Here is a 17,333-nt window from a genome sequence, read left to right as displayed (position 1 = left end):
GTTAATGTCACAGGGTGTCATTACTTGTCTACTAGCGAGTCTTAATATATGCTTCGATGTATATTGTAGGGCAAAGGGTACAGTGGGCCTCTATAGCCCAGATCAGAAATAAGGCTGCTACTTGTAGATTGGTACATCTGATCAATTGAACAAGAGCATTTTACCTTTTACCGCGATCTAGATCGTCAAAATATCACAATTAGACTATCACCGTGCTATATACAATAGGAGGCACGTGATGGGACTATCGAGGTCGCTTACTCAGGTCGCTCAGGAGCCCCCTTGGTTTTACTGAAGAAGAATGAGCAGGGCAGCTTTACAGTACTGCATTGTTTCCATCAAATACAAGCCATGCATAGCTATTAGATAGAATTCGACATGTCGAGAGCTCCTCGCGACGCAATTCAAGGTAAACGAGGGATCCGCTATAAGGGTATTGGTACATGCTAGTAATAAACAATCATCATCTTTCGACTGAGAGGAAAATAAGAATAGCGAACCAAAATCATAATCATCAAACAGCAGACCAATTAAACAGCCCCAAGCTAACAGCTTTGACATGGAAATTCCAGGTGACCCCGCAGAGCCCTAATCAGCCCCGCGATAATTATCAGACCCAACCGCCCAAATTTTTTCTCTACTACACTCCCCTCCAACCCAACCCTGGCCAGCCCACGACTCTCACAATGTCCAAACAACTATCCCCCATCATCGGCACAACCCTAACCCTCATCGGCCAATTCCAAATAGCCCTCACCACGCCCCCAACAACCGGAACCGAAGCCGCAAAAGATGCCGAAGCTCTGCCCCTCCTAACGGCCTCCGCGAGCGCGCTCAAAGCACACGTCACGAAACTATCCCTGCTGGCCATTACCTCGCCCTTTACGCACTCCGCTGTCAGCACCGTGCTCCGTGAGCTCAATGAGTCCATATTGCCGTCACTCGTGACCGCTTCCCTTCTCGTTACACCTGCGCAATACACCAAAGCGTTTCACTCCGAGGTCTTGATTCTGGTCAAGACGGCTTTGACGGAGCTTTCGGCACTAGTTCAGGAGGTCAAGCTTGTTGGAGAAAAGAAAGATCAGGAGAAGAAGGATACAGGGAAGGAGAGTGGCGTGACGAAATCCGAAAAGGATGCTGTGATGCTCGCTACAGGCCGTGTCTGGGATGCGTGTGATGCTACGACCGATGTTGCGAATAAGGGGGTTGTTGGGTTTGTCATGCGCCGCGTTGAGCAGTGGAGGGACCTAGTTCGCGATGCGGTTGAGGAAATCGAGGATTGGGATCCGGAAGAAGGGGACGATGGTTTCTTTGATAATATTCTCGGTGATGAAGGGAAGGGTGGAGATGACGACGAGAACGAGGATGATGATGATGAGGAGGAGGATGACGAAGAAGAGACGGCTGCTCTCGAGGAACACAAGAAATCTACCCTTCGTTTCCTCAAGCCGATCGCTCAAGCCTACCCAGCTATCATCAACAACCGGTTGAAGAATGCCGGAAATACGCCGTTGGCTTCTCCGTCTGGTGTCAAGAAGCTGGAGTCCTTGATGCTGAATCTGCAAGCTATCCCGGACGATGTCGATGAGGCAGCTGGCGCGTTGTATGAGGCAAATTTCGAAACCTCTGCTGAGTATCTGCGGAAGACGAGGAAGTGTGCTACACAAGCGGTGGAGTTAGTCGCGTCACCCTGGGATGCTGCGGGTGTTAAGGACGATGCACCGGCAGACAAGTTCGCTACATGGTCGAAGACGTGGCTCAAGGTGATTGACGAGGTCAGCAAATCCATTGAGAAAAACTGAATGTAATTATCTGTCACGAAGCTGCAAAGAAGCTGATGATAAGATGACAAAAGCCCGGGAAAAGCATAGACAGCGATATTATGTATATGTACATAGAACAAACATGGTGATATTATACAAGCCTTTTTAAATGATGTCCTCCAACTAGATCTCATGACTTAGAACTCTTCTTCGGGAGCTTCGTATTCCCGCTCCCATTCCGGCAGGTCAGCAATGGGAATACGCTCTCGCAAGAATTCCAAGATCGCATCAGTTCCTTTGGCAACTACTTGCCAGCGAGGTACTCGGAATCGATTGCCGGCCACCTCAAACCGTCTCAAGGCGGACCCATTGCCCCAGTTCTGAGAAGAGCGTCCAGCAGCCAACAGGCCAATCTTCGGGGGAAGCGAGTCAAGGTCGTTGTTGCTTAGCTCCACGACCTGCAGCCCTTTTACGGCTTCGAAGTCCAAACTAGCGATCTGGTTGTCAGAGGCCACAAGGGTCTTGAGCTCTGGGTAAGTCTGTCTCAGATGGGGAAGTGGTCCCTTCAAACGATTGTGCGATACATCCAAGAAGGTCAAAGATGGGACTATCAGGTTGGACAAGAGAGGCTCCCATGACGTCAAGCCGCTCGCATTTAAAGTCAGCGACTGAAGCTTTGGCAACTCAAGCGGGGAAGACAAGAAGTCAGCGCCATTCAAGGGGTTGTGTGAGAGATCAAGCTCAACCAGAGACTGCGCGAGCATTTCAATGGCGCGGGCCGGGAAACAGCTCAACTCATTGTGCTGCAAATAAAGACATCGAATGTCTAGCGATGGAACCATCTCCAGCTGTTCAACCTTGAGGTCGGTCATTTCGGCATAAGACTTATCAAGAATCCCACCGGACTTAATCTGCCAGCTGCCATCGAGCGTGGGACTCTCGGGCGCTAGAGTGAATTGGGTGGCCACTGAGCCCTCGTCATCTGTGTCCTGAGGATCAGGCTCACAGCGGCTCCGCAAGTCTTGTTTGATATCGTCCGTGTCCATTCTTAGAAGCCTGCGCTCACGAAGCGGGTTATTGGAAATCCGCAAAGAGGCAAGGTTTTCCATTAAACCAATCTTCTCATCCAAGACCGTGAGGGAATTTCCTGTGAAATCGGCCTTCTTGAGGTTCTTGAGCTCCACAAACCCTTGTGGAAGGTCTGTAATTTTGTTTTCCTCGGCAGACAGCGTTAATAATGACTGCCAAGAAGTCACGCATGGGAGATGAGTGATACGATTGACACCGATCAGGAGAGTATGTAAATCAGGAATTTCAAGCACGTCATTCGCGGAGAAGACCACCACAGCATTGTTGGCGATATTCAGGAACTGCAGTGTCTCCAACTTGATTACTGATGCCGGTATCAAAGTGCCTTCCAGCTTGTTCTTCTGCGCATTGAGCGTTTTCAGGGGAAGTTTGCAAAGGATTTCGAACGGCAAAGAAGTGAACTTGTTCTCACTAACATCCAATGTTCTCAGAGAACTCAATCCAACGAGCTCATCTGGAAGCTTGGTGAGAGCATTCCCACGCAGATCCAAAAACTCCAAGTTAGGAAGACAACCAATGACTGGAGTTAGTTCCCCTTGCAGTTGATTGTTCGCAAGTTTCAGATCGGTCAGAGACTTTATCTCTGCGATTATCTTGATATTGGCCATGTCCAAAGAATTATTCGACAGATTGAGCGTGCGTAAATTTTGCAGACGTCGAAGACCCATTGGGAGTGACTTAAGTATATTACCATGGAGATCCAACGTTTCAAGGCCCCCGAATTGAAGTCCTCGGTCATCGCTATCAGGGTCGAACTCCTCGGGGTTGATATCGGGGAAGGTGGCATCTGAGATCTGTTCCAGCTCATTGTCCGCGGCATTAAACTTGACAAGATCAACATTTTCGAACCAGTTCGCGGAGTTCTCTGGGTCATAGTCATACATCGCCAGCACTTCTTTTGGAATTTCCTTTAAAGAAAACGCCGCGATGTTCAACTGGCCGGTCGCACGTGCTGTCTGTAAACGCTTTCGCATCACCAAAGAGTTGGACTCCACGGGCATTTGGCCGAATGGATCCTCATCATCGCCGCCTGCCCACGAATCAAGAGTCGCATCGATTGGTGAAGCCTGGTAGACCTGCTTTTCAAAGCTCTCCTTTTTATCTCCAGCCGCTATCGCCTTGCGGGCAGCCTTTGCCTTTGCTATAGTCTCACGTAGGGTACTGGATGATTTTGAGACTTTTCTAGCTTCAAGTTCTGCTTGTTTCTCCGGAGACAGGTCATCAGGCATATTGGAAGAAGCAGACACATATCTTGAACCCGTCGAGGGAGAGCGTAGGGTCGACACCTGCCCTGCTTGGGCTTTTCTTGTTTTCTTAACTTGAAGAGGTCTTTCTGGGGGACCCATGTTTGATTTATCAGGCTTTGTGGAGGCCTTGCCGGGTGATGAGCGGATAAGCGAGGGTTTTGGTGTATTCTTGTTGCCAATTGGTCTTTCAGGTATAATTTTCTTGGGCGGCGAGCTGATGTCCGTAGGGGCACCGTCTCCCGGTGCAATACTTTGTCTAAGTGACGGCCGCTTCAATCTTGATGGGCTCACGCTGTCCTCCGAGGCGCGGACTGGAGAAAGAGATTCAGTAGTCGACATACGAGCCTTCGAGGGAAGACGCAGCTTCGAAACTGGCTGTGTATATAGCTCGTTGCTAGACGGTGCGCAAGATGATCCCCTCGATGGCGGTCTCGACACGTTGGAAACATTGGACGGGGCGCGAGATGGCGACCGTACCGGGCTGCCACCATTGAAAAAGCTGGACTGCCTTCTCACCGAAGCCGGTGATGGTGGAATTTGCGCTAGCGTCTCAAGTGTACGTTCGGACAAAGATGGGCGTATTCCACGGCGACCGCGCGATTCCTGGGCCGATGCAATTGATGCAGTGTCGTCATCCCCAACAGTCGAGCCCGCCTCTTCTGGAACATGTGTGTCGTCTTCCCCGCCTTGGACATCGTCTTGCTTGAGGGCCGGGATAGGGTCATCCTGCGGCTTAGGTGGTGACAAATGGTGCGAAGATGGCTTTTTCACGAGCGTATTGTAAGATGGTCTTCGCAACCTCCTTTCGTCCAGACCAGGATCGGCTCGTAGTCTGTCTCGGGAAGGTGAGGGTTTGATCGATTTTGATGCGGTAGTCGTGGGTAAAGGCAATCTTGAAGTAAGTCGTGGAATGCCGCTTGCAGGACGTGGTATCCCACTTGCAGGGCGTGTCGATGTCTTAGGTTGTCCTTCCATATTGGCGTTCCAGTTATTAATGTTGGTCTTCGGTCAGGGAGAAAGTCGCACGTCAAGAAATTCGGATGCTCATGTCCGATGATAAGGAGCGGGACAAAGAATGTGGAGAGCGGGGAAAAGTCGCAGTGGCAGTTTTAGCCCTGTCAAAATCGTGGTCTTTGGCGCTAAAGAATGAAGAACTAGAGGTCTAGAAATGTTTCGGACGAAGCGGATTGTTTACATTTCAAGGTCTCACAATCCCGCAGTCGTCGCCTCAGGCATCAATCAATTTAGTCCCGATCCATGTAATAGTTTGTATGAAGGCAGATATAAAGCAAATCTTCCATCATCCTATGTCATATATTGCTATAAATATTATTTAAATACGTCTTGTGATATTCTTTGAATATGAAAGCCCATGGATATGCTGCAATTTGATGGTTATTTGAACCCATAGTTGACCCATAGTTGGCCTATTCCATCTCGGATATATACATCAAACAGCAATGGCACATTACAAACATATATCCAGCACAACTACACAGCAACGATCTCAAAGCTCTCTTTTGGGTAGTGTTCAAGCCAATTACAATAAGCCAGAAAAACGCGTTTCATCAAATCCATTATTTAGCATACAGGCTACGAGCATGTGCCGGTATACTAAGACGGGAGTCTACAGAAAATAGTACTAGGAGTAAACAATTTTATCTTGGTCCAACATTATTCGGATACTCAGTATCTATTTGATACAAGATACTTGAATCTTTTTCTTCTATTTAAACCCAAAGTTGTTAGTAGAAATTCCAAAGACTTGACTGGTCCTTGCTTTTGCCGCTGAAGAGGGCTGGCACCAACTGCTTCAGGTGGTACATACTATGTAGACAGTGCCCTTGCCTATTGGCTTCATAGAAGCCCGGCGTAATTGCTCTACGTAGATATATAGTGTTTCTGTATAAATTGTAGGTAATTCAATGGTTATGTACAGGGCAATTTCAGTCAAATTCCATAGGTTCAAAGAATAGTTTTCTTTATTTCTAGATCACAGAGTATTTAAAGGCTCAAACAGACAAAGCATCAAGATCAAAACATCTCCATGATATCATACATCATACATGTATACACATCTTGATGCTTATCGGTTGCCTGCCCAACCCCCCAGCGCTTGCCCGGTCGCGGGTGTTTACTTGCCCTGAGCGTCCCGTGATCGCCAGACTAACCTAAATAGGTCTAATGGAACCATGTACTGGCCTCTGATTGGTTAATATTCTTAGATAATTGACCGGGCTGGGACATGGGCTAACCCAGAACGGGTACTTGAGACTCCCCCGTTCCCAGCCTCCCAGCCCCTCCCAATAACTCAAGCTGGAGTAACCTCTTCCTCTTAAGGTCTCGCTCAACTCCATTATTCTCCCTTCTTTCATTCTCCAATTTCTCCAAGTCATTGTCTTCTTAGCTCGAAATTGAAATTCCTAACCCCCTTGCTCCGTCCCTAGTCCTTCCATCTTCTATTTTGGTTCCTTAGGCAACATACCTGGTCTGAGCATCTGTGCGATCGACCAAGCCCAAAGCCTGGTTGATATCAGTCTCCGGTATGTGCATAATTCTTTTGTTCTTCAATCATCTGTTCTACGATAAAGGTGCTGATAAGAAATTAGTGCGAGGACCCGTTTCCCCACGGCTAAACCCCCGTGATCTTATCATAGTGATATTATTATATCAACATCACCAAATAACTACACATCCATCATGTCTCAAAATACCAACTCACAAAGCTCCCTGGGAGCACCTGCAGAGATCGTGCCCTCAACTCCAGTCCGTCGGGCCACTTTGTCCCCGTCGCCAGAGCTCAGCGCAATGGCTAAGCGCCCATCGTCCGAGTCGGATAAGAAGTTCCTCTCACCTCCGCCCTTGTCATCATCAGATATGACCCCTCCACCCTCATCTCAGATCCCAGGGGCCCCACTTCGTTCTCGCTCACACTCGCGCTCCTTGAGCCCTTCGTCGGTGAAACCCACCGATCTGGACAAGTCGTTGTGCGATGCTTACGGCGCCTCTGAGAACTTGCCCACTATGGAAGAAATCGACAACGCCAGCGAAACCCAATTGCGCACTATTGCCAAGGACCTTTTAGCTGTAGCCCGAGAGTCACGCATGTCTGCGTTGCACTTCAAACTGCAGAACAGCTTGGTCTCTTTCGCAAGCAATGAAGCCGTCAAGCGCGCCGAGGTGGAGCACCAGCTAGCCAAGCGCGAAGTTGAGATCCTTCAGAGTGCCGAGTACCGCAGTCGCTCGCACCCTGTGGATCCGGTCACGCCCAAGCAATCCCAGTCTGCCTTGAACTCCGATTATCTCTCGGCTGTTCAGCGCTCGCAAGAATTAGAAGAACTCAATACCGTTCTAGACCGAAGACTCCGAAAGGCGAAGCGTGCCATCGATGAAGCTACCAGTCGGTCTATGGAACTTGAGGAGCAGAACCTCATGCTGAAGCGCCGCATTGGTGACAACCGCAAACACTTTTCCCAAATCTTCAACTACGGCAGCATGTCGCCGGGTACTCAGAATGAGATACACAATCTCTGCCATGGTGAACATGCAGATGGTCTCGCCGCTCTTCTCTACGCCGATAAACTCACCAATCAGACGCACGCTTATGGTACACACTCTGCAACCTCTGTTCCCGTCACCCCGAACCACTCGAAGACCCAGTACCTCACCCCAATTGGGCACCCAAGAAATGATCACTATGATAGTGATAGTACTGTATCACTCTCGGCCTCCGAAGCCGCGGAAGAGGCTATGGGTTCCCCACAGCACATGCGCTCCGCTGTCCCCAAGAGTAGCACGCTACTTCAGACAAAGTTGTTCGGCCAGGTGCAGAAACCCGGTGTGGAGCGATCTCGTCCTGGCAAGCGCAAGGCAAGCAGTGACGTAAACGTTGCCCCCGCGAAGAAGTCCAGGGCTACGAATGGTATTGGCTTGGGGATCAATGCTTGAGTGCATGTCCCGACAAGCTGAAAAACTCGTGCTACCAACTTTGATATGATTCATGACCTAGCGCTGCTTTGCTTGTTACGATTATGGAACCCTCACGAATGATGAAGACATGCCAAATGTGGTGTTTTCAAACTAGCGACTGATTTTTTTTTGGTGATTTTTTTGTATGAAGAGGCCATGCGACAGTGATCCATAGCCCTTCGAATATGGCGTTATTAAATTGGCTGCTCGATGGGAATTTGGGATATAAATTTGGAATGGTACAACCATGTACAATAGGTATAGAATCTTCGAAGACCAAGAACGAATTACAACATTGAAAGCAATATATGAAATCTATAGGACCAATTGAATCCATCCAAAAAAAAAAAAAATCAAGCATGATCGCAGTCAACATTGAACATTGAAACAATTGCATGCTTCCTAAGTTGATATCATAACAAAAGCATAGCAAAAGCATAAAATCCAAAGAATAAAAAAAATAATAAAATAACTCTGGCAGATTACCGAATCCGGTTTGGTTAGGGCTCGCTAAGCGAGGCGGTGTGCCAGTCAGCGGGCGGCCACACGAAAAATGGGAACTTCATTTTCTGCCGTGAAGGAGGATTTGACCAGCAACCCTCGACGACCACCACCCGGCTCGATCCCCATCCGTCACCATGGTGCGTTACCTATCCCTGCTTGGAAGATACAATGAAGGATTCGACTTGTGCGATTGAGAGAAATCGATGGATCGAAATACGCCTCGAAAAGAACGAAAGAAATGGTTGACTGACCGATTGTGTGTGGGATATATAGGCGATCAAGCACAACAACCAGATTCAGAAGAACCGTGAGTGACCCGTCGCTTTACACCTCTATGTGATCGCTTCAAACCGACAGAAGCCATGGAGAAATCGGACTTGAAGAAACAGTGATTAACGAATTCTTGAATAGACTTCCACAAGGACTGGCAGCGTCGTGTCCGTGTGCACTTCGACCAGGTACGACTATCCAACATTCCCCCGCCTAGAGATTTTTTTTTATTCCGAACGATATCGCAAGCGACTTGGAATCGAGGAAAAATTTTCTTTCCAGGATATGAATTTGGTCGACTAACATGAATCGTACAGCCCGGCCGGAAGCACCGTCGTCGTGAGGCCCGCATCGCTAAGGCGGCTGCCGTTGCTCCCCGTCCGGTCGACAAGCTGCGTCCCGTTGTCCGATGCCCCACCATCAAGTACAACCGCCGCGTTCGTGCCGGTCGTGGTTTCACCATTGCTGAGTTGAAGGTAAATTGAGCCGTATCGAAAGTGGAGGCAATATGGAGAAACAACTTACTGACTCGGATTCTTTTTCGCGCTTTCTAGGAAGCTGGTATCCCCAAGAAGCTTGCTCCCACCGTCGGTATCTCAGTTGACCACCGCCGCACCAACTACTCCAAGGAGTCTCTGGTTGCCAACGTCGCCCGTCTCCAGGACTACAAGGCTCGCCTGATCCTCTTCCCCCGCAAGAGCGGTCAGTTCAAGAAGCTCGACTCCTCCGCTGAGGAAGTCAAGGCCGTCAAGGCCACCGTCGCTGAGGGCAAGCGTGACGGCATCGCCACCCGTGTTGAGGCCACCTTCCCCATCACCAACCCCACCGCTGCTGAGGCCGTTACCGAGGTCAAGCGCGACTCGCTCCCCAAGGGCGAGGAGGCTGCTTACCGTCGTCTCCGTGACGCCCGCGCTGAGGCCCGCTACAAGGGTATGCGCGAGAAGCGTGCCAAGACCAAGGCTGATGATGAGGCCGCTGCCAAGAAATAAATGTGTTAATTCCCTTCTCGTGCTGATGATGATGATCGGGTCGGTTTTCGAATCGGGGATTAGTGTACTGTGGCATGGCGTTGCGCCTCTTCCTTGATTCCCTCTCTCCCTCCCCAACTTTACTCCTTTTTGTCTCTAAAAGAAAGAACTCGGAAGATCTCTCGAAATTCAAAACCGCCCAATTCTCTCAATCTAGGCTTTTTGCCTGTACCTCTCAATGCTTTTTGTGGCTGTCCGGCTGGTAGTCCAGGGCTTGAATCTTGGACTTCCAGCGACGACAAGCATTGAAAGCCTTTTGTAGTTCATTTCATTGTATATGTTGTAGCTTCACTATGGATATGTTTGCCCCGAGGACCAGTTAGGTGGGAACGACAGCATGCAATTCCATGTATCTTCTCTATGAACATATACCGGAATACAGTGGCTATGACTACATACCTATATTTTAGCTCGACAGCAAAGTCGTTACTTCACAAGTCACACTTTGGAGGAACGCACTAAAATTTGCAGTCTGAGCTCTGCTAGGGTATCTTCAGAGAACTACGCTAAATAACCACCCCTAACGCCTAATGCTGATAATCACACCGGGATATCAAAATTTCAAGGACCACCGAACAAAGCACCAAGAGCACCTTCAGTCGCCCTTACCACCGCATCAACATGGATACCACCCTCCGCACCCCGCGTAACCAAAGCGCCATCCTGACGTAGCAAAGCATGGAAAAGCTTCTTCGTCTCCTGATCGATTTTCTTATCTACCCCAGGGATCGACACGCTAATCTCAGGCCGCAGTTGAGGCTCTCCGGTCCACTCATCCAGCACCAAAGTATTGGACAAAAGTACTCGGGGGCTGGAATCAGATGATTTAGGTTTGATGACCATGGCACTCCGATCCAAATGCGGGACCAATCGTCGCAGTTCAGAATGTGTGATAACGCCGTGCTTGCTTTCCGGGGTAGTATCCTTTCTGCCCTGCGAGGCCCGAGGGCCATACTTGTGGTCAATGTGTGCCCACAAACGAGCGCGAGTGATTGCAGATTCCCAGTACCGGTTGATACCCCAGCATAAAGTTGCCACGTCGAGTTTCAAGAGAGGGTTCTCTAAGCGGGTATCAATCCATCGGCGCAGAGCTTCGGGGACTTTTCTTTTTTTGCTGTCGCTGCTAGTAGGCACTGACAGGGAAGTCAAAGTCTGGGTCTCCGGGTTTGTCTCGTAGACAACAGTCACGTTGTATAGACTTGCTGGGAATGGAGATGGAGGAGAAAAGGTCAATGTATGTGTTTCTAACAGCTCTCCCCTACGTGACGACCGAGTTGTGCGGGTCTTGAGGGCCAAGGGTGCGAAGGCTGTCAGGTATGGCAGTGATTGAGAGGCTTCTTGCAGGGCAAATGGATTTGTTGGTAGCGACGATAATTCACGTTTTGGGCGAGGGATATTGGCAGAGAACGGGAGTAAAGTGGCGAGGAGGGACGATATTGATTTAGGGGTTGTTTTGGGGACTGGGAGACTTGTAAGATTCGCCTCTTCCGATGTGAGTAAAGACCTAGAGACTGTCAGTAGTTTTCAAGCCAAAGTTACCTTTGGAACTCACAGAAATTTGTCGAGCCCTCTGGTCCCGCTGTTCAAGTCTGGATCGGACTCTATTTTCTTTGTCCATGTTTCCAGTTCTTCAACTTCGTTTCTCAGCCGTCGCAAGTCCGCAGCGCTCTTCTCGCGCGAATTGCGTTTCTCGCGAACAGCCGCGGAAACTCCACCCTGGTCTGAAGCTGTCTCCAAATCCTCCGGTGGAGGAGATTGGAAGTTTACTGCCTTGAGTGGGCTTTCATGCAATGCATTGGCAGTTTGTCGTTTTGCTCGTTTCTCCTGTCGCCTACTAGGACTGCTACTCAACATCCCTCTGGGTCGATCCGGGGCCTTTTCCAGACCTAGTTGTGTTGGCGTGGGGGGAAGATCGGGTTCAAGGGTATCTTCATCCATGAGACTAGAGTCCGGACCCATATCCACATCTGCTTCTCTTGTGGCGCTGCCCAATTCCAATGCCAATTGACGCTCGGGGGTATTCGATTCGGGATTTTTTCGCTGTGGTATTGGGGACCCAAACACAAAATCTCCTGGAAGAATCCTTCTTGAAATCCTGCGCGGGGGTTTCGAGAACGCTTGTACACCACTTGAGCGCCTGTTGGGGGAACTTTCGGGCGCTTCAGATCCTTGAGGTCGAGTGAGAGGACTTGCGGAGGCATTGAGCGAGGGTCGGAGCGCTTTGCGATCGCGTAATCCAAATTTTCGAGGATCTTGTTGTGCGCTGTCTTTGCTTGCTGGTCGTCGGGCAGGAGATCTGCTGATTGCGCGCTCTAATAGATCGGGATGTGATCGTGCGAGACTAGCCCTCGTTGGAGACTGGAAGGAGGGTCTTCTCGACCGATGGGAGTCATTTTGAGGAAGCTCTGGCGCCACAGAAATCCCTGTGGTCTCGCTGATTTTCCGTCTTTTTGCTGGAGAATCCATTGTCGCGTGGGGTGTTCGTCTTGCCCGGCGCGCAGATGATGACCTCGGGAAGATAAACAATTGTCCACTTGTTTGCAGTGTTTGCACTATGACTTAATCTCCCCTCGTTAATGCACGAACATCTAGTCTTTTTCCAACCCCTACCATGGAGTGTCTCTCGGCTGGTACAAGACACTCGTTGCGGAGGTCTGTATCTCAGCTCCGCTCTTTCCCTGGCAAATCATTTCCTCCATTTGCTTCATATCGACAATATGTGCTGGTTCCGACCCCCCGGCGCATGAACGGACATGGCCAATCCGACCAACCCGATGCCGATAACACTCCAGCTTCCCTGGAGGAAATTGCGGACACTCCTCAATCCCACCCTCTGTCGGGATATTATTCATTGATATTGAAATCGGACTCACCGTACGATGGTAGTGCATCGACATCGCGGCCGACGCCCGCTCGGCCCGAGGCCAAATCGACACCGGCATCTACCGTCGCACCGCAATCTCCCCAAGAGAAAATGGCGATCGTATTTGGCACTCGTCTCGCCGGTCCAGGCCGATCCTCACGCTATAATCCTGGTGAAGCTCCTCCGAAGTCAATGTGGAGAACTATAAACGGAGTCCCCATTCCTCCACAACCCGAGGAACCGGACAACTGCTGCATGAGTGGATGTGTACACTGTGTCTGGGATGACTTCCGGGATGAGATGGAAGATTGGGCATCCAGGATTGCAACCGCCAAAGCTAAAGGCGGGCCTGAGAAGGGAACGAAGGACATGCGCTCGGCACCTCGAGCAGAAGTCCGCGCAGCCAGTGGAAGCATGGATGATGATGGTGGTGGCAGCGAAGCAAATTGGACCCCACCGAGTGAAGATAATGACCTGTTTGCCAATGTCCCTGTTGGTATCCGGGAGTTCATGAAAACAGAGAAAAGGTTGCGGGTGAAACATCAAAAGGAAGCTTCAGTGTGAGCTCTTTAGGTTGATGTTCTCTTTCTTTTTATACCCTGTGTTATATTGCATTGGAACAAAACGGGGAACCTATGTCTAGAGCGCGTCAGACATAGTATATGGTATAGAGATTGAGATAGACTGTACATAAAATAAGACCTTCAAATGATGCCACGACATTTTATACCCTGTTCCAAAAGAAAGAATTCAAAACTATTGTAATATGTACATTGATGTAATTAGCGTAATCCTTATAGTATGAATGTTGACCTTTGAGGATCATTGATATTTTGATGATTGCATATCAGTTCGTAGGTCAGTTTGTTGCCAAGCTCGGAGCTAAGGGCGCAGTTTTATTTCGAGCCGTCAATTCCACAACGCAGCTGAATTGTTGATCATAATTTGCTTCTGCCCTTTCCTTTTCCCCCCTCTAAGCCCCTAGGCTATTCCGCTATTCCGCTACTCTGCTACTCCGTGCCATGCGCGCGCCTACCCGGGACCTCCTTCGTTAGAGCCGTGAGCCACCGAGCATAATGGCAACAGGCACCAGTGCCTGTATTCACCTCCGGAACATCAAAAAAGGGTGTCTCTTTGTTCGAAATGAAGCCTGCTCCAATCCGCACTGGGGACTCGTCCAGTCGAGGTTCCCACAATTCTCACGAAACATACATACAATCTGCTCAACTACCAGGCCACTTCGATCCAATCGAAAGCTACACCTACTAGGACCTATCATTGCGGGTAATCGGTCTGCACTCAAAGGACGGTTAATAACGGGTGCTCAGTATTCCACATACCCTCCACCCCTACTTGAGTCGGCTGTCAAGAAAGTCGTTTCCAACACAAGTCCGGCAGATAATCTGCTGAGCCAGCGGCAACAATATATCTCCACTCAGATCGCCACTGTACACCTACCCATCCAACGTGATGTATTGTCTACAATCAAAGATGCAAGAAAGGTGCTTGAGTATGCCAATCGAGACATGCTTTGGGCGGACGGCTCTAGGAAGGTTGAACTGCAATCACGACTTCCTCGCCATGGTCCAAATTTAGCACGAGGAACAGCGAACTGGCTGCGATTCAAGCACAGGCCCGACACCTGCGGCAGTCCAGATTTCCAAGCTTTCAAAAGAAAAAACCTGAATTGCCCGTGAGACTTTTCACGAAGCAAATATTGGGTGCCATTAACAGCCATACATACAGCATTATTGATGGAGAATTTGACTCTGGGAAGACCACACAGGTTCCTCAAATTATCTTGGAAGATGCGATAACTAATTCTACCGCGGTATCTTGTAGGGTGCTCTGTGTTCAGCTAAGTGAATTAGATGCAGTCAAGACGGCAAAAAGAGTGGCCCACGAAAGATCTGAGAAACCGGGTGATACTACCTTCCACAGGGTGCCGCCCGATCACATTGCTTGTCTTCCTTGGGGAACTATCAGGTATTGCTCTAGGCAGGATTTGCTGAGAATATTGAAAGATGGACCCTCGATCCTGGAGCAATTCTCCCACATCATAATTGATGAGGCTCAGACACATGATCTCGATATCAACGTGGGTATGATGCTCTTGAAACGATTTGTTGAACAACGCAAGTCTATCGGTACATCTGTACCAAAGGTCATTCTGATGGACTCATTTACTCATGTCGATGGTCTTTGTTCCTATTTTGGTACCGAAACGGCGGATGGCACACTTTTACCTGCTCATGTGAATATTCCTAGGGACTTCCCCGTGAAGAAATATTATCTCGAAGAAGTAATGGGCAACATCGCCCATTCTTTGACACTGGAGATTATAGAGCCTCTCCTTCATAAAGACAAGCCGACTCAAACCTTCCTGGACAGTCATTTTACATTGTTTGGAAAATCGGAAACCGTAAAAATCAACAGGCTTGGGAAAGAGGTCGTACCTTGCGGGTTGATTTCTGCGACTCTTCTCTCGCTCTTATCTACAACAAAAACAGGCTCCATCCATGTCCTCGTCCCAACGTGTTCACACGCTAAGGCAGTCATAAAGCAGATCAGAGCCTTTGGCCCAAAGCTGGGGGTCGACTTTGCAGATAAGGATCGGTTTAGAATAATTCACTTGCATTCAAAAACGGCAACAGAAGAAAATGCCGAAATTCACCTTGGAATTCCTCCCGGTTGCTGAAGACTTATCATTTCAAGAGAAAGCAACAATTTCACACTTCCAGACGTGAAATACATCGTTGACTCTGGCAAGGCAATGAACAACAGTTCAGCAAAGCAGGGATGGGGTATGGACTAGGTTAGTGAAACTGTCGCCTCGCAGCGGGCAGAGCGTGCAAGCAGATTCCAGGCTGGAGAGTACTACTTTCTTGGTGCTAAAAATTGTTTTGATTCCCTTGCGGTTACTACACCTACAATGGATACGACCTCTCATTCAAATCTCGAGCCAGCCTGTTTGCATGTTAAGCGCGCGACCTCTGGAACGTCCATTTCAATCGCAGAACTTTTCGCGCAAACTTATAAGCCGCCTCGTGAAATCAATGTTCGTGCTGCAGTGGATGATCTGAAGGGATTGCAACTATTAGATGAACAGGAAGAACTCACCACCCTTGGCCACGCTCTCGTCGATTTGATTATGGATCCATGTTTTGGCAAGATGGTTGCTCTGGGAATTATTTTCCAATGTCTGGACCCAATGCTGATCCTTGCGAGCCTTGGCTGGAACGCCAACCTTTTTTCAAACATGCTTTCTTCGCCAGATCCAGATCCAGCCTGGGTGAATCATTCATTCGTTCTGTCAACGAGTCGGGCTACCATGTAGCTATCATCAATACCTTTGGGGCCATTCGACAAAGGTTGCATAAGGGAGGTGAACTTCCGGCATTCGGGGATCCAGTCTCAAACATCTGTCTGTCCAAGGTATACCATACAGCGACCCCGGAAATTAACCGAATTATCAAAAGCTTGATCGCAGCCCAAATCATCCCTGCAGACAAGGCGTTCGGTAAAGGGTCTCTTTTAGTTGCGGCAGCCTGAATACCAATTCCAAAAATGAGGCTCTTATCAAAACACTCTTGCTGCAATGTCTTTCCTTCAGTCTGGCCGTGAAACCATTTGGCTATACGACCATCAAATTCCAATCCGGGGAGATTGCCGAAAGGGATCCCGATTATTCCATGTCCAAAAACTATATCATAGCCTACAACTTCGGATCGGTCCGCGCAAGCATGCCTCATGGTATGATACAAAAGACCCAGGTCAACCCACTGGCCGCCTGTCTCTTGGGAAGCAATGTAGAACAGGAGGAAAATCACGTTATCTTGGATTCGTGGGTGAAAATCAAACCACAAAATGTGGAAAGCAGAGGAAATGAAGTTGCCAAGGACTTGGTTCAAACACACAAAGTCTTCAATGAGGTCAGTAAATACTTGTGGTTATTCAATTGGTGTGCTAACCTTGAGATTCTCGCAGGCCCTTCGCACTGCCTTTAAGATACTTCCTTACCAGGGAATGATAAGCTTCGACTCTTCAGCGGAATGGCTTTCATATATTGACGCTCGCGATCATCTGCTCAAAACCATGCAGAAGACACTGCAAGATATTCTCCATGCACACGATTCGCGGCTCTCTCCCACTGGCCCAGAGCAATAGGAAAGTCATATGAGTTACCACATGGATGCAGAGGACACACATTAGATGGAGAAGACATGTACAACACATACATGGTACCATATTTATAATTATCTTGATAATAATATAATTGTTGATCTGATTAGCCCAGCTTGCTTGAAATACACTTGAAGATTACTCGAGAATATGTCAGATATTACCATCATATGTGAGGTCGGACAATTGTCCAATATGGACATCGTAGACTATGGCTATTTTGATCCCCAAGTGAACACATTTCTAGAGCTTTTATGTTGTTGCATAAAACCAGGTTGTGTTTCATGTGTTTCCGGTGCAGAATTTCATATTTTAATACCTGCATAAAAGCGCTTGCTATACATAGAGCCTGTCGGCGCTACGTACAACGTACATATGTACTAAATACTCCGTACATTAGCTGACGTATCTAACATAT

The 17,333-nt window shown here is 48.7% G+C and overlaps 8 protein-coding genes across 8 annotated transcripts; 6 read left to right on the top strand and 2 right to left on the bottom strand.

Moving 5' to 3' along the window:
* Positions 1 to 686: 686 nt before the first annotated feature.
* N7537_002736 (uncharacterized protein) lies at positions 687 to 1,802 on the top strand (the record flags this gene model as incomplete). The annotated part of the gene is made up of 1 exon (XM_056893794.1): positions 687 to 1,802. One exon carries the CDS (start codon positions 687 to 689, stop codon positions 1,800 to 1,802), a length of 1,116 nt encoding a protein of 371 aa, XP_056758789.1.
* A 158-nt stretch (positions 1,803 to 1,960) lies between these two features.
* N7537_002735 (uncharacterized protein) lies at positions 1,961 to 5,074 on the bottom strand (the record flags this gene model as incomplete). Its single annotated transcript, XM_056893793.1, has 1 exon — positions 1,961 to 5,074. One exon carries the CDS (start codon positions 5,072 to 5,074, stop codon positions 1,961 to 1,963), a length of 3,114 nt encoding a protein of 1,037 aa, XP_056758788.1.
* A 1,725-nt stretch (positions 5,075 to 6,799) lies between these two features.
* On the top strand, positions 6,800 to 8,047 carry N7537_002734 (uncharacterized protein; the record flags this gene model as incomplete). The annotated part of the gene is made up of 1 exon (XM_056893792.1): positions 6,800 to 8,047. The coding sequence occupies one exon, from the start codon at positions 6,800 to 6,802 to the stop codon at positions 8,045 to 8,047; it is 1,248 nt and encodes a 415-aa protein (XP_056758787.1).
* Positions 8,048 to 8,621: 574 nt separating this feature from the next.
* N7537_002733 (60S ribosomal protein eL13) lies at positions 8,622 to 9,831 on the top strand (the record flags this gene model as incomplete). Its single annotated transcript, XM_056893791.1, has 4 exons — positions 8,622 to 8,709; positions 8,984 to 9,030; positions 9,160 to 9,318; positions 9,397 to 9,831. The coding sequence occupies 4 exons, from the start codon at positions 8,622 to 8,624 to the stop codon at positions 9,829 to 9,831; spliced, it is 729 nt and encodes a 242-aa protein (XP_056758786.1).
* Positions 9,832 to 10,431: 600 nt separating this feature from the next.
* On the bottom strand, positions 10,432 to 12,336 carry N7537_002732 (uncharacterized protein; the record flags this gene model as incomplete). The annotated part of the gene is made up of 2 exons (XM_056893790.1): positions 10,432 to 11,374; positions 11,423 to 12,336. 2 exons carry the CDS (start codon positions 12,334 to 12,336, stop codon positions 10,432 to 10,434), a joined length of 1,857 nt encoding a protein of 618 aa, XP_056758785.1.
* Positions 12,337 to 12,481: 145 nt separating this feature from the next.
* Positions 12,482 to 13,297, top strand: N7537_002731 (oxidoreductase-like domain-containing protein; the record flags this gene model as incomplete). Its single annotated transcript, XM_056893789.1, has 1 exon — positions 12,482 to 13,297. The coding sequence occupies one exon, from the start codon at positions 12,482 to 12,484 to the stop codon at positions 13,295 to 13,297; it is 816 nt and encodes a 271-aa protein (XP_056758784.1).
* A 2,368-nt stretch (positions 13,298 to 15,665) lies between these two features.
* Positions 15,666 to 16,070, top strand: N7537_002730 (uncharacterized protein; the record flags this gene model as incomplete). The annotated part of the gene is made up of 1 exon (XM_056893788.1): positions 15,666 to 16,070. The coding sequence occupies one exon, from the start codon at positions 15,666 to 15,668 to the stop codon at positions 16,068 to 16,070; it is 405 nt and encodes a 134-aa protein (XP_056758783.1).
* Positions 16,071 to 16,476: 406 nt separating this feature from the next.
* Positions 16,477 to 16,900, top strand: N7537_002729 (uncharacterized protein; the record flags this gene model as incomplete). Its single annotated transcript, XM_056893787.1, has 2 exons — positions 16,477 to 16,665; positions 16,721 to 16,900. The coding sequence occupies 2 exons, from the start codon at positions 16,477 to 16,479 to the stop codon at positions 16,898 to 16,900; spliced, it is 369 nt and encodes a 122-aa protein (XP_056758782.1).
* Positions 16,901 to 17,333: the final 433 nt, after the last annotated feature.

This window comes from Penicillium hordei (assembly GCF_028827395.1).
Source record: "Penicillium hordei strain IBT 12815 chromosome Unknown utg000001l_segment0_segment0, whole genome shotgun sequence".
In the NCBI taxonomy this organism is placed as follows: domain Eukaryota; kingdom Fungi; phylum Ascomycota; class Eurotiomycetes; order Eurotiales; family Aspergillaceae; genus Penicillium; species Penicillium hordei.
This window is presented reverse-complemented; position numbering and strand designations above follow the sequence as displayed.